This window comes from Tachypleus tridentatus, chromosome 7 (assembly GCF_004210375.1).
Source record: "Tachypleus tridentatus isolate NWPU-2018 chromosome 7, ASM421037v1, whole genome shotgun sequence".
NCBI lineage: Eukaryota > Metazoa > Arthropoda > Merostomata > Xiphosura > Limulidae > Tachypleus > Tachypleus tridentatus.
In genome coordinates, this window is record NC_134831.1 from 24,375,246 (window position 1) to 24,391,558 (window position 16,313).

Below are 16,313 nucleotides of genomic sequence, written 5' to 3' on the forward strand. Positions count from 1 at the left end.
AATTACTCAGTATATTTGTAGACAAATATTTATTTTAGTTTATGAAAAATACTTAACTGAAAAAATATTACTTTTTGCATGTGGAAGACTTGTAACGTTATTTGAAAGACTGCCAAATTTTGTGAAGATATATACAGTGTATTGAATGTTAGGAATATTAAATCTATAAAGGCTTTAAACAAGTACAAAGAAGTCATGAGGCCAATTGGCTAGAACGCTCGACTCGTAATCTTAGGGTAATGGGTTCGAATCCCCGTCACACCAAAATTGCTCGCCTTTTCAGCCGTGGTGTGTTATAATGATACGATAAATCCCACTATTCATTGGTAAAAGAGTAGCCCAAGAGTTAATGGTGGGTGGTTATGACTAGCTGCCTTCCCTTTAGTATTACACTGCTAAATTAGGAACGACTAGAGCAGATAGCACTCGTGTAACTTTGCGCAAAATTCATAAAACAAAGAAACAACGATATCACTTGTCCTGTTAAAATTGACGGAGCCCTAATTGAGAGAATTAATGTATTAATACATAGTATTTGGTCTTTATAACGTAGAATTAGTAAGGAAACAAAAAGTACTTATTTAGTTTAAATGAAGATGCCAATTTTAAAAATGTTACTTATAATGTCGAATATATTTTCAAGCTAAAACGAATATTTTTCTACCTATTTTCTTTGCAAATAAAGATGCAAAACCTGAAAGGCTGAAATAATAACCCATTTACAGTTAAACATGGCTGCCAACCTGCTTATTCAGGTTTTCAAGTACCAACACCAAACGTGTTTCTTGTTGAAGTGCATTGGGAGAATGTGTAATGTATAGTTAACCTGAAATATAATGTTGTGCTTATGTTTATTAATATTGTCGGGGTGAAAATTCTAGACTTTTCCTATTAATAGATTTGGCGTTGTACTAAAGCAGTGTTATGTCAAGCTTATAATTAAAAGCGGAAAACAAAGAAATAGTCATGATGCCAGCGAAACTTTTAATGAAGTTAAATTTTCTGTCTGATCGGTTCGTCCTCTCTTTAACCCTACACAAGTATTTCTTCTAAAGATTATCAAACTAGTTTCAGTTGAAAATGCATATGTTTGTTCCTTCATCCTAGTTTTGCTTAACCTTTGCGTCACACCAGTGTTGAAATTTCTACTGTCACAAATATAACCAATTAAACTGCATCTTGCACTAAAATTATTATTAATCCACTATAGAAGAATATATTAGTAATATCAATGCTACATATCTTCCAAATCGTATGTAAACACAAGTTAATTTTGGTGAGGTACGTAACAAGTAGTGGTGGCTTGGAATTGAGTACGACGCTACATAATGAGGATACTGAAACCCGGTTTTAGAGGTGCAAGTCCGCAGACATACCGCTGTGCCACTGGGGTACGAGGTGCTTAACAACTAGAAAGGCCTTACGTATAATACACAGGCCACAAAAGAGGCTTACCTAATCTTGTTATTTTCTTTGTTTTTTTTTATTCTTGTCCAAGGTTACTGATGAGAGGTGGAATTTCCCCGAAACTGGTATAACTGAGTGACAAGTGAATTAATAAATAAATTAGACTTATTTATTTCAACATCTAGTTGAAGCATACCTCTTATCGTCATGTGAAATGCGACAGATGTCTTTTTTTTTTTTACGAGTAATTAGAATCCACAAATTTGTATCTGCCATTGCTTGATGGCGGCTTCTGAAATATATGCTTATAGAACCTAACTATATTACTTTGAATCTAGTTAATAATAAAGAACAAAACTGGTATATTTAAATTTGTTGTTTCAAATTATTATCATACTTTGATAACTAATACAAAAACACCTGCTGTAAATGTGATGGTACGATCTTGATACAACTTGCAGAGTTGTGGTAATTCACCTCTATCACACTGTTACCACCTCAGTACCAAGCTTTCGATATCGAGTTCTAATTGAAAATGTCAACAGCTCTTAAATAAATACAATTAATGTATGTTATGGGTAGTAACAGTTTCTTGATGTAGGAAATAAAACTAGTTTTTCAATAAAATATTTAAACTAAATATTAGTATGGAAAATACATATCTTCAATATGCTAAAGTGTATGTCAAGCATAATTGTTTTGTACTTTTATTGAAGACTTTATATGCTTTTGACATCACTGAAAAAATATCTTAACATGAAATTGTTTGTAATAATTTATTTCGATATAACCTGTGTTTAATATGTACATGTATTTTCATAGTAATTTTAATTTGATGAATAGTCTTTGTATATTCTTGTGATTGATTTATTTGACGCCCGTTATCACATGAAGCTAGAAACTTCGAACCAACATAGTAATTTAATCTAGTTGAAATAAATGACTTACTGAGATTTTCTTATACAGGATGTCCTCAATTTAATATACCAGGAAAAAAGATCAATAACTTTATTTGCGATAACAACAACAAAATTCAAAATTAAATATCTTCTCAAGACTCGGAAGTTGTATTTAAATAAATTATTAGTTTAATTTACATTTTTATCATTATTAATTACGAATGTGTTTTATTTCCGATTTCAAAATTGAATCTATGTTTGAATAACAAACCAAGATATTTTGAGTAACTGAAACTTTGTATTTGTAATGGTGTCAATCCATCCTCACAGTTGTGTTGAAAATGTGTTCTCACAATGTGAATGTACAAATGAAGTGATTATAGCTAATGATAGAATACATGTAGAAATTTAAGTAAATTAAATAAAAATTACTAGCCTTCAGAAGACACTTTTATTTGAAACTTATTTTTACCTCATATAATAAAAAATATTCATTTTTCTTTTTCGGATATCCTCTACTGCATAATATTCAATCATATTACGAAGCAGGAGCTTAGTCAGAGTAACAAAAAATGGTTCCAAAAGCGTTTGTGATAACAGCGTTAGGGATTGTTTGTTAATTTCGTGAAAAGCTACACGACGGTTATCTGTGCTAGCCGTCCCTAATTTAGCAGTGTAAGACTAGAGGGAAGGAAGCTAATCATCACCACCTACCGCCAACTCTTGGTCTACTATTTTACCAACGGATTGACAGTGACGTTATGAAACCCCCACGGCTGAAAGGTCGAGCATGTTTGGTGTGACGGGGATTCGAACTCGAGTCCCTCAGATTTCAGTTCGGGATGGAAAAATGGTTTCAGTATATAGTAAGGTTATGATTGTACTTTGTATGTGATTTTGCTTTTTAATTAAACTCACAATGATGCTGCTTTATATATTTATTTACCATTTAACAGTTGATTAGTTTCGTTAATTTAGTTTTACTTAAAAGAAAATTAACACGTTATTTATGAGTTGTGGGTTGTTGAATAAAGTATTCTATCATATTCATTTTGTAATAATAATTACCAAATCGATGGATATAGAACGCAAACATGTGTAGGAATTTCAAACGGCAAAACTTGATTGATTCCTTGTCAAAAAATTTCTTTTATTTTATTTTGAGTATATGGCGAGTATATGTTTATGTCAAGAACATCTGTTGAAAGACAAAAACTTCTGCAAATAAATTTTTTAAAATTCTTGACCACGATGTGGGAGAGTCGGGTACTATGGAGACTTTTGCGAAAGTAATTTTATTACAGTATGTACTTTTCAGATAGTGTCTAGGCGTGGCAATAGTAAGGCTTGTTTGTTTGTAATTGAGTACAATACTACACAATGGGCTATCTCTGTTTTGCCTATCAAGGGTATCGAAACCTGGTTTCTAACATTGTAAGTCCGCAGATATAGCACTATGTCATTGGGCGGCTACATATGTGCATTATTGTTTGTTTAATAGAGATGACAAAAACGACTCGTCCATAAAGCATACTCATAATGCGTAAATAAAGGCTTTGTTTCAGAAGCAGCCATCTACCAACGTATGCACCATTTGTTTTGCTTTCTGTACAATTGCTAAATATGTCTGATTACAGCTAGAAAAAAACGCACTAAAAATTGGGTACCCAATGAAAATTCGTGTATTATTTTGATTTCTTTTTATAAAATTACTTTTCATGTCATGACAAAAACTGATTCATAAACACTAGAACTGTAAATTAAAATTAATTTGAACATTTGTTTATTGTACAGAGCAGACTAACAAAATGAACTGTCTGTTTTCTGTCCATCGGGAGAATTCTTACACCGGATGTCGGCCTGAACTTACCGCATACCCATTGGGCACTATTAAATTTAAAAAGAGAAATACATTGTTTTATTTACAGCGAAATAGAAAGTGGTTTAATAGCTACAGTTGGAATACAAGTAATAGCGAAACCACACTTTGCACGCTTTTCCTGTTTAAGATTGTTTAATATATTCAAGCTTCAAAAATGTCTGCAACTTTCTATTTTCAATTCTATTTAGAGTTTGCATTCATAAATGTTTGATTTGCTTTAATATCCCGTTTACTTAATAATAATTTGTGTTTTAACTCAAATTTAAAAAAGGAAATAAATGGGTCAACACGCATTGCTGTAAAATGAAAATTATAAACGCCTTCTGTGTTCAAATGCCACGTAACACTTCCTAACGTTTTCTACGGTATATTTTGAATAAGCTGTTCCAGTTTTAGTAAGTGAAAAATGTTTTGTAGAAATTATCGTTATGTTGTAAACGTGGTGGAACAGAAAGATTTTAGAAATAATCCGTGATATACTAGCGGCATTGTTTGTTTGTTTGTTTTTTTTGAATTTCTCGCAAAGCTACACGTGGACTATTTGTGCTAGCCGTTCCTAATTTAGCAGTGTAAGACTAAAGGGAAGAAAGCTAGTCATCATTACTCGTCGTCAACGCTTGATCTACTATTTTACCAACGAATAGGGGATTGACCGTTATATTATAACGTCCCCACGGCTGAAATAGCGAGCATGTTTGGTGTGACGAGGATTCAAACCCGTGTTCCTGTTTATAATTTTGGTTTACGGGAATGAAACAGAATCATGAAGGGCTGCTAATTTCAAATATTTAGAGACTTGTTAAATCTACATTCAGGTTGTCTATAAATATTGAGCAACCACAAAAATTGCTTAAATAAAAAAACACAAGAAAACTGCATATCTAAATCTTTAAGTGACGGTGAGTAAAACTGAAAATAGGTGAATGTACAATGTAAAGAAGACAAAGGGTAATTTCGCATGTTATGTGGACGTAACTAGTCTGACGTCAGCAAAAATAAATTGAAAAATTAGTAAAGTACTGAACCAAAAATTATTAGCGACATACCGCCGTGCCACTAGAAAGCTTCTATCTCTTCTAATGCTTGTAAAAAGGTAACCAACGCACCCCGCCAAGAGACAGTACGTATCAATGGTTTATTGCAGTTGCTATACTATAAATCTGAGAAGCTATAACTGTAATTAACGCTTTTAAATCAGGAAATTCAGATATCTGGCCAGGAACGTTTATAGATGTCGAGCAGTACAAACCATTTTATTTCAGCAGATTAACATCTGATGTTAGTATTTTTACGTAGACATTATACATAACTGCGCTGTGAAAAACTTAGTGCGATCAATGAACGGCTAGCCTCCTCCCCGTTAAATGAGTTCTACTGATATCATTTCGAAATCCATTCACTCATTGTGAACCATTGATAACATATCAAGGAAGTTTCGGATCAGATAGAAGACAGTGTTGTTTGTAAAACTGTTGAATATAAATCATTATTCATAATAACAAGCCCGGAGTGGCCAGGTGTGATTAAGGCACTCGACTCGTTATCTGAGGGTCGCAGGTTCGAATCCCTGTCACATCAAAAATGATCACTCTTTCAGCGATGGGGGCGTTATAAATGTGAGGGTCAATCCCACTATTCGTTGGTGAAATAGTAGCCCAAGAGTCGGTGGTGGGTGGTGGTAACTTACTGCTTTTCTCTAGTCTTACACTGCGTACTTAGCCCTCGTGTAGCTTTGCGCGAAATTCAAAACAAATCAAACCTTTTCTCGTGTTACAGTATAGCTGTAAAATAAACTATAGAAATCACCCATTAAGGCTAACCTCTCTTACATTGACTAACTTCATCATTAACATTTTTCTGCCTGAAATTTGTGCTCACTTGTTTGTTTGCCCTTTCAGCTGTGGAGGCGTTATAATGTGACGGTCAGTCCCACTATTCGTTGGTAAAAGAGTAGCCCAAGAATTGGCATTGAGTGGTGATGACTAGGCGCCTTCCCTCTAGTCTTACACTGCTAAATTAAGGACGGCTAGCGCAGATAGCCCTCGAGTAGCTTTGAGCGAAAAACAAACAAACAAAATGAAAGAAACGTTAAAGGAAAAAATAAACAATTCTTGACACAAATTATTTTCAAAAGATAGTGTCAAAGAACCTTGCTATTAGAAAACTATGCTACTTCTGTATTTCACGATATATGTTAATATCTGATGTTTTTATTACTCTTTTCTTGCACAGTATTCCTTTTAATTTTTCTGGAGTTTTTTAGTAAGCCGGAGAGACTCTCTATGCATTCAATGCCACTTAACGCTTCAACTACAGCGTGTGTATTACTAGTTACAAACAGCCAATATGAACGAAAAACTACAGCGTAAATACAAGATATAGTAACAGAGGATCAAGATTTTGTTATTTTAAAGGTAGATTATTAACTCATGCTGCCTAAATTTGTATAGTTACAATACAAAGACCCTGCAGGTGATATTATTTACCGTAAACCTTAGTACATCTGTGCTTAGCGAAATCGAAACAATATGAGTTACTTTGGCTATGATGAGCCTGAATTGCTCCAGGAACAGAAAGAGTAAGTCATGATATGAGTTGTGTTGCATATAGTGACCCTGATACGCTTCACCCTGCTATTGGCATAACCGAGAGAAGCAACAAACGTGAGAACTACAACTTGTTGGGAACGGATAACATGAAACATATTTTCATGTTTGAGGAATGTAAAAGTAAGTGTGAAAAATCAATATTTACACAAGTAAAAGGCTAATTCTTATACATAAAATAAAAAGAACATTATATTCTGCTGGCGAATATTTGCACATGCATCATATATAGAAAGTAATGATAAAACAAATACATTCAAGTTATGTTTTAGTAATAATATATTGTGTACCAGTTATATTTTATATATCTTAATGATTTGAGTGAAAGAGCGCTATACATTCTTTACCACTGTTTTTAGGATCAGATAGGCGAAACTGGTGTTTACTGGAGAAGAGTGGTAATTTCTTTACTATGTTGAGACCAACACATCTCTTCAATACGATACTCGTAGGGGGCACAGCACAGACAGCCCATTGTTAAATTCTACGCTTAAAGAACAAAGAACTAAAATAAACAAACTTTCCAGTAAAAATAACATTTTTTTTTCTATAATGGCATGGACCAGATGATTAGAGTGCTCGACTCACAATCTGAGAGTCGCGGGTTCGAATCTCCGTCACTCTAAACATGCTCTCCTTTTCAGTTGTGGGGACGTAATAATGTCACAATCAATTTCATTATTTGTTGGTAAAAGAGTATCCTAAGAGTTGGCAGTGAGTGGTGATAACTAGCTGCCTTCCCTCTACTCTAACGCTGCTTAATTGTGGACATCTAGCTCAGGTAGCTCTAGTGTAGCTTTACGTGAAATTCAGAAACAAATAAAGTTTGTAACCAAGTAATCACTCAGTGACAAAACAACTGACAAAGAACTTCAGTTTAAAATTTCAGAAATCATGTTACTTTTCTTAAAGTGAGATACAAGTTTTGTTATTCCATTAATGATTTGTTAAGTTTATTGTCTGTTGTTTCATCCAGTATAAATTTACAGAGAGATGGATTTAGACCCTTTGGGGTCCTCTTACAATATTGCGATGTTACATGCCTCCCCATAGGATGATTCAAAATCGAGGTCCCCAAGCAATTGCATGGGTTGCATTCCCTCTAAATCTGTAAAAACATTCACAATTATATCCAAATTTTAATTGCATGTTTACATACATAAAGCATCAAATATATTGAGTCATGTACTGTTTCACCGTAACTGTATCACCTCTGTATTATTACAGATACTGTATGGGTAACGCGCTTCTCCTTGTTTCTCTCTAATTGATGACCAGATGGTTAGGGTGCTCGATTCACAATCTGAGGGTCGTGGGTTCGCGTCCCCGTCACACCAAGCATGCTCGCTCTTTCAGTCTTGGAGTCGTTATAACTTTACAGTCAATCCCACTATTCACTGGTAAAAGAGAAGCCCATTAATTAGCGGTAAGTGGTGATGACTAGCTGCTTTCCATCTAGTCTAGTCATTAAGGACGTCTAGCGCAGATAGCCCTTGTGTAGATGTGTACGAAATTCAAAACAAAAGAAAGAAACTGATATATGTCGCTATACAAAACAAAACACAGTTAAATTAATAAGAATTTAAATCGTTAACAAGAATCTTATAAAGTGCTACAGGTTTTTATCGTTTTCTACACAGCTTAACTATTAAAACAACTTTAAATAAACAAAAAAGTTAAGAGTGAAATGTGTGTTTTATGGCACAATGAAAAGTAACATATTTACCATTAGTTACAGGTGACTAGTTTGGGTAACACAATTACCATAATCTCGGCTAGTATTTACATTGTGTCACAAAACGTCGGATTTGCGTTTTTTACTTTTAATATAGTAGCACAAAAAATTTTTGTTTGTTTGTTTTTGAATTTCGCGCAAAGCTACATGCGGATTATCTGCGCTAGCTGTCCCTAATTTAGCAGTGTAAGACAAGAGAGAAAGCAGCTAGTCATCACCATTGGGCTACTTTTTTACCAATGAGTGGGGTTGACCACCACATTATAATGCCCTCACGACTGAAAGGGCGAGCATGTTTGGTGTGACGGGGGACTCGAACCCGCTACCCTCACATTATGAGCCGAGCGCCTTAACCATCTGTTCATGCCAGGCCGGCACAAAGGTAGCTGATACAAATGTTAATAAAAACTCATTTGTTTTTGGATACGTAAAGCTGTAACACTTTTTTTCCTTAAAATGTATTTTTACATATTAACTTCTCAGTTAAACTAAATTATTGATATATTATGTAACATAGATTTTGAATACAATAGAAAGCAAAAGCAATTCAAGTAAAAAAAAAAAGGAACTGGAACATATGTACCAAATTATTACAAAGAAACATTAATCTCTGATAAAATAAAAATTACTAGTAAAGTACTGATGAAGCAAAGTAATACAGTAATGGTGCCTGCGCACTAGAATTCGCCATACAAAGATAATTACTTTGCTACAACTTCAGTTTCTAAATTTAGGAACCAAATTAACGACAATAAAGTTAATAAGACGAATAGTTGCACATTTAGTGTTGTATTCAAACAGAATCAAACTCTGTTTCTTGTAGGAGCTGGAAAAAATATATTATATTCTCTGTTGTGTGCTAAAATATTTGTGTTAAAGCTTTTTCTCTATCAGTTTTATATTTCAGAGCGTTACATTTTCAGCAAACATTTCCTGCGTCTTTTAGAGTTACATTAGGGATAATGTGTCGGGTTTAAAAAATAACTATCGTCTGGTAGGTACGAAAATAATGAATATATATAATAAAAATAAAGGATAAAAAGCTTCTAAGATATAACAAATCCATTATTAAAGATAAAGCAATTCTAAAAGATAAAAACAAAATATTAGATAATCAAACAGTGCGAACCCAATAAAGCGAAACTTTTCCTTTATTAAAAAGTAAGCAAAAAGTAGTTTCCACAAACTAAATCAAAAACACTCAGTGCTATTGTACGAAATACATAACATTTCAAAACTTGTTGGTAAAGCCTGAAATATATAAAGTGTATCACTTCGGACGTATCACCAAGGTAACGTTGCTGGTTTTCTTTTTCGCTATTGTGAGCAATGTTTTCTCACTGTCATATGGAAAAACAAAGCAAAAAACTGTTGAATAATATTCAAATCGACCTAGTTACTTGAGATTTTGACTTTTTTCTATACTTGAAACAAGATGCTGACGATATACTGATTAGAAATGGGCAAAATATAATTACGTTAAATTACCATTACAATAGAAAATTGTTTTACTGTATAAAACCTGGAAGAGTCTGTTAAACATTATTGAAGGTAAACTACACTTGTTAACATAACAAACTGAGATTGCGTTAAAAAACACACAAAAAGATATTTTACAGAAAACAGCGATATTTGTTTGTTGTCAAGCGCAAGGAGAATCTATGCTGTATCGCTGATATTGATACCTGATCTTAGCTTTACCGCTGGGGAGAAGGTTTACAACATACAATATATTGAAAAGAAACATACAGTCTGGTTTTGCACTGACAGACAGATTTTTTTTTTTTATCAGTCATGCATGTTCATGTACGTAAAAAAAAACTGGGTCATTTTGAAAGATACTTGTTTTATGTATAAAAATTAGGATATTTCTTTCTGGATGTGGAGATTCAATAGAATTATTTTTACATGCAAGCTTGAAAATTCCGTTGTAAAGAGTGACAGGAAACGAATTATCTAGGTTACTGCAGAAGTGAGAGTCAGATGCTATGGAAACTTTTGCGAAAGTAAATTTATTACAGTATGTACTCATATAGTGTCTAGGCAAGACAGTAATAAGGCTTGTGTGTTTGGTATTAAGCAAAAGGCTACGCGATGGACTATTCGGTTGCTAGCGAAAGGAGTCTGCAGACATTCAGCTCTGCCATTAGGGAGCACAGTAGAAAATATTATTTATTCACAAACACTGTGACAGTAAAAGTCAAAAGTTTCAAAAAAGTTTTAAAGTTTGTCATGTGTCTTCAAAAAAAATAAAATAAAATGAGGTTTGTACTAATGTGGAAATATTTAAAATGAGGTTTGTACTAGTGTGAAAATATTTAAAATGAGGTTTGTACTAGTGTGAAAATATTTAAAAACAGTTAAAAGCAGATTTTTATATGCTCTTCTTACACAGTTGTATTTTTTAATGATAAAGAACCACAAGTAAAGCTGAAATTTAATTGGTATAACAGCTTTGATAATACGGCTTTAGTGACCTTCCTGTGTTTTTATTTGAAGTCCTTGTTAATGTTGTCGCAAGAAGCTCTTTAGTCATTCAGTTCAACATTATAATTTAAAACTCTGTTCAATGTTTCGGTTTCCAATGAATTTTATTAATGAATTTTCACAAAAGTGTGCTACTTTCTTGTTCTTAGCTGTTAAATGCTATCACGCTAATTTTAACTATTTTACATATATATATTTCGAATCATGGTGTCTGTCAGAGTGTTCCTCTGTTTCCCGTTTACGATAGCCGCTCCTCGCGTTACGTTTGAAAAGCTGAACACGTAGACATAACTCAACATTCACTTTTGAAACCAGGAGAGTAGCACTAAACTTTTCCAAAGTATGTGAAATAATTGAAACTGATATATTAACTTAAGCTTATTCTGTCACTGGGAACGGCAGTAGCCGCCCCTAATCTAGCGAGTTAAGACTCTTTCGATACTCTTTTCACTAATGAATAGTGGAATTAACTATCTCATTACGATGTACCCTCAAGGGTTCGAACCTGCGATTCTCAGATTAAGAGTCGAGCGTCCTAACCACCTGGTCATGCCGGAGCTAGAAATGCATACTATTGCTTGTATTTCACAATTTGAAATGTCATATATCCAACTATGTTTTTTAGTTTAAGATTCGATTATTAAATTTATTGATTGATTGTCATTTATTATCTATAAGGCAGTTTAAGGTCCTAATTTTATCAAGTCTTTAATTCGGTTGTTTTTGCTATAGAACTGGTACCAGAAGACAGTGATTCCATTCAGACTTTCATAACTATTTCTCAGAATGTAATAAATAATTTTTTTTACAACAAATATCGATCTTTAGTACAACGGCAACAAAAATAATAACACCAGCACAAACTGTAAACCAAATTACAAACATGCTACTCAACGCCTCTTCCGCTAGTACAGCGGTAGGTCTACAGATTTACAACGCAAAAATCAGGGGTTCGATTCCCCTCGATGGGCTGAGAAGATAGCCCGATGTTGCTTTGCTATACGAAAAACAAACAAAGAAACAACCTTTACAAATATGAACAAAAATTGCAATATTTCAAGGTTCTCTACGAATTGTATACAAGTGTAACCTCGAATCTATATTCCGAGTAAATTCAATGTCTTTTTCAATACCTGTATTTTGTGTTTATGAATTCTATGCTAAAGTCTGCAAATAATGAAACAAGTTTTTAAATGTGGTATTCAGGCTAAGATATACAGATCCTTACTGTAAAACTATATTCAATGCTTCATACATTCAGAGATTCGTACAGATATCTTTTCTACATATGAAAGTTACTTTACAACCAATGAAAATAAAAATAACGGCTTCTTCAGCCAATAAACATAGAGATAATAGTGCAAGGTCTAGATATTTTGTTTTGCAGTACATCAAAAAGAATGATAAAATTCGGCAATGCTTCACCATATTTTCAAACCTTGACTAAACATACGAAGAAGGTATTGGTTTTCATGACATTCTTTTCGAGGTTTTAAATAAATTTTCATCTTTGTCATTTCTATAAATAGTGATCATTCACATTGTTGAACAAGTTATGGGAAATAACCTGCCTATAAATTTATTTATAAAACAAATAATAAAACATGTATGCATTTTCCTAATAAAGCAATTTCAAATAAATTATGTTTAGCCTTTGTAATCGATTCAATGAGGCCAAAAAATAATTTCACTCTTATTATAAGTGTGTATTACACTGACAAAAAAAAATTTCGTTTTTCGAGCGTAATTAATTTACAAAAAATTAAGTCACAAAAACGTGTCTTGGCTGCAGGGCAAGAATTACGAAAATTCTTTGTCCTAATTTTGACAAGGACGAAAAGATCAATTGTGAAAAGGTACGATCAGGCCTAAAGCTACTTGGATGCTTCTTGCATTAAATTTTCTAAGATTCATAACTAAGGAAAACTGTTTTATATTGAACCGGTGTCTTAAACAAAGAGAGTGTGTGTTTTTCTTATAGCAAAGCAGCATGCGTTATATGCTGAGTCCACCGAGAGGAATCGAACCGCTAATTTTAGCGTTTTAAATCCGTAGATTTACTGCTGTACCAGCGGTGGGACGTCTTAAAGATAGATCGTGAGGTATAAATTTATTCTAATGCGAAGGTTTAAAAAGAAAATTCTGAAATAGAAAAATACTTCAGCTGTAGATTTTATAAACAAAATTTCGTATTTTCTTTATCTCCATACAAGTTACTTAGACTTACGAACGTTGATAAAGTTCAACTTTTTGTGAGGAGAGCAGAAGTGTTCGTAATGCATATTAAACAGTTGTTGACAGTAAAGTAGCTGTTGCCTTCTTGTTTTCCTACAATATCCGGGAAGAATATATGTGTAAAAAACAGCTGGTATGGATAGAGAAAGCACTATGTAGAGGAGCGAACAACGTTTCGATCTTCTTTGGTCATTGTCAGGTTCACGATGACCGAAGAAGGTCGAAACGTTGTTCGCTCCTCTACATAGAGCTTTCTTTACCAATACCAGTCGTTTTTACATATATTTTTCTCTACAAGTGGGTTTTCTCGTCATCAAAAATGACCAGGAAGGCCAATTTTGAAAGGAAAAGTGTTTATTCAACAAATAGACCAATACACCGAACATGAAAACTTTAACATTTTCTTGATATTACGTATTGTTATCGTAATGAAAATACGATACAAACGCTTTTCATTTTCTGCTACGCAACGTTATGACATTAATGAAACTAACCGGGTAAAACTTTATCAACAACCTTGACGAATGCCGGTGAGGTAAGGTATCCCAAATGTGACCTCAGTGAAAATCATGATTCATCATTAAATCTGCTCATTTCACTTTTCTAGTGTATTGAGTAAAGAAAGTTGTTTTTAACTTGAAATGTATATAGTAATTTTCACAAAGAATGAGTAAAAGCAAGACTATTAGAAATGCTTTCTATGAACAAAGTCTCAGACGCCAGAAGGACAATCGCACACTGACCTAAATGCGTAGGAGAACAGGTTTCCATCCAGTTAGTTGCCTTGGCTTGTAAGCCTGCAGTTCTGTTATAGAAAACCAGCTGAAACTGAAAACCTAGCCTAGTTAAGTCTGCAACCTACTCGGGGGAATAACTTTGCCTATGGCTCTCCCAACGCACGATTCGTTCTACAATTTTATTATAACCTATATCGTGTGAACAGGTTGTATTCCATGGCAAAAGAAGGAAGTAAACTATTGTTTTTTGTTTTGCTTTTCTCGACCACCAATTCAAAATCTGTCGTTCAACAATATCACAATTTTTTGACAGAAATGTCTGAATGGGAACATTTTAAAATAATCTGAATAGGCTCAGATACACGTGATAAAAAAGACTAGCCGGGCTTGTTACTTTCGTAAATAACAAATGACTAAATTAAGGGAAAATTAGTTTTTACTAAGAAACTTCGTTCGAAATGTATTGTTGTTCGAACGTTCGTACTGAACGCTAAATATGTTTACATTGTTAGTACTATTTAAACTTGAGCTTTTTTGCACTCATAATTTCCGTGAAGGAATGTTATTATTATATCACATAAAATAAAAAAGCAAACTTTTTGTTAACCTAAAGAGTGAGTAACAATTCGCTGATGGATAATTCGAGCGAGTTAACCCGAACAACAATCAAGTCTCGATTTTTCAAACTGGATAATTCTTGTAACGTGATTTGGGTGTTTAGTTCAATAAACTAGTATTAAATAACACGTTCCGTTCATTTAAGTGTTAAATCAACTGAACATTTTCATTCATAAGTTATCTTTTCGCGTTTTTCATGCATTTAACATTATTTTCTAGTTTTAAAAGCTTTTATTACTTATGATCATCGTAGTTTAACAATGGTCTAGTTTCGTTTGCTGATTTTTTTTTCCTGTGCATCCTATAGTTTCACCGTTTTATTATTATGGAAATAAAAGATATCTGAGTAAGTATATATGTTTTGTTAATTCTTTTAAACTTATGAATTTCTTGAGAAACATAATAAATAAGATGTTAATAAACTTTTACACATGCATCACTTAATTAAATATACTATCTATGATGACAGAACTTAAATTCATCCTTACCTGAGAAGAAAGTAAACGTTCCTAGAACACTAAGTAGCCAATAGATTGGCAACACTTTCTTCATGCGAGCTTCCTTCTGTCTGATCATCCTATCGTTTTGAAAAGGTTTTATCCTGTACACATAATGCCCGAAATAAACCCTTTTACACTCCCCCAGCAGAAGTGACGAGACCTTCTTTGTTGTTAAACAACGTTGATGTTTTTCAGCTGGTTCTATGGAGATGAAACGAACACAAGATGAAGAACACCACCACTATACCTTTTGTGCACGTTTCTCCAGACCCGACTGAAACTTCTGAGGAAACCTGTTTCAAACTTACCTGCAAACCGAAAGTCTGGCCTACTCTTCCTTCTTGTGAATGGTTGGCGGTTCCAAGACGAGTCTCTGAAATCACTCTGCTCTTGCTGCCTCAAAGAGGGCAGATGACAATGAGGTCACATGACCCCAGAAAGTAACAGCTTTTCACAGGGAGTTTTGTCATTATTCTTTTCTGGTCATTTTCGCTTCACTGCTTTAGTTAAGTGTTGAAGGACTAGTTGTAGTTGATTAGTATTATAACAACTTTATCGACTTTATAAAAGTCAAACAAGTTATTTCTCATTTAAAGATATATAAGTTAACACCTAAAGAGTGCTTCAAATTGTTATTTGAGCCGGTCATAGTGTGACTGTAGTTTCTTTAAGTTTATATATATATATATATATATCTGTCTCTGTGTGTGTGTTCCATGTTACACTTTTTTGCACTATTAATATTTACACGACATATTGTTTCTTGTTCTGCTCCTCGACATCTTGTTTGCATTCTCTGTTATATTGTAATCTTGTTTTTCTTTGCATATTATTTAACTGTAATAATATATATTTTTGGATAAACCAGCACAATCTCCAGCTAACTTAGTCATACTATTGAAAAGTTACAGACAAGTATTCTTTATTTTACGTATTACAGTATATCTTGGACGAGTCTCTGGTTTATTTTGTTGCGTACACTAAATATTAACATTTCAAATAACCGGAAATTTTAATTTTGATTTAGAAGTTAACTAAATGTTAATATGTATCAAATCTATGATATTTGCCAAAAAGATTGATACACATAATTTTCGTTTTTAACACAAATATATTTTAATATACAAACAATAATAACATTTACAAATATTAGTTTATATACAAGAGTTTTACAAGCTATACTGAGTCTTCTATCTGGTCTAGAACT

At 33.3% G+C, this 16,313-nt stretch overlaps 1 protein-coding gene across 2 annotated transcripts in view; it reads right to left on the minus strand.

Moving 5' to 3' along the window:
• Nucleotides 1–15,462, minus strand: part of LOC143255316 (uncharacterized) — a 79,006-nt gene extending 63,544 nt beyond the window's left edge. Inside the window, exon 1 of one of the 2 annotated variants that reach the window (XM_076510781.1) lies at nucleotides 15,095–15,456. In XM_076510781.1, coding sequence (XP_076366896.1) covers nucleotides 15,095–15,182 — 88 coding nt within the window. In that variant the 5' untranslated portion in view covers nucleotides 15,183–15,456. Of the gene's footprint in view, nucleotides 1–15,094 lie in introns of both variants that reach the window. The other variant, XM_076510782.1, reaches the window with a different exon arrangement.
• Nucleotides 15,463–16,313: the final 851 nt, after the last annotated feature.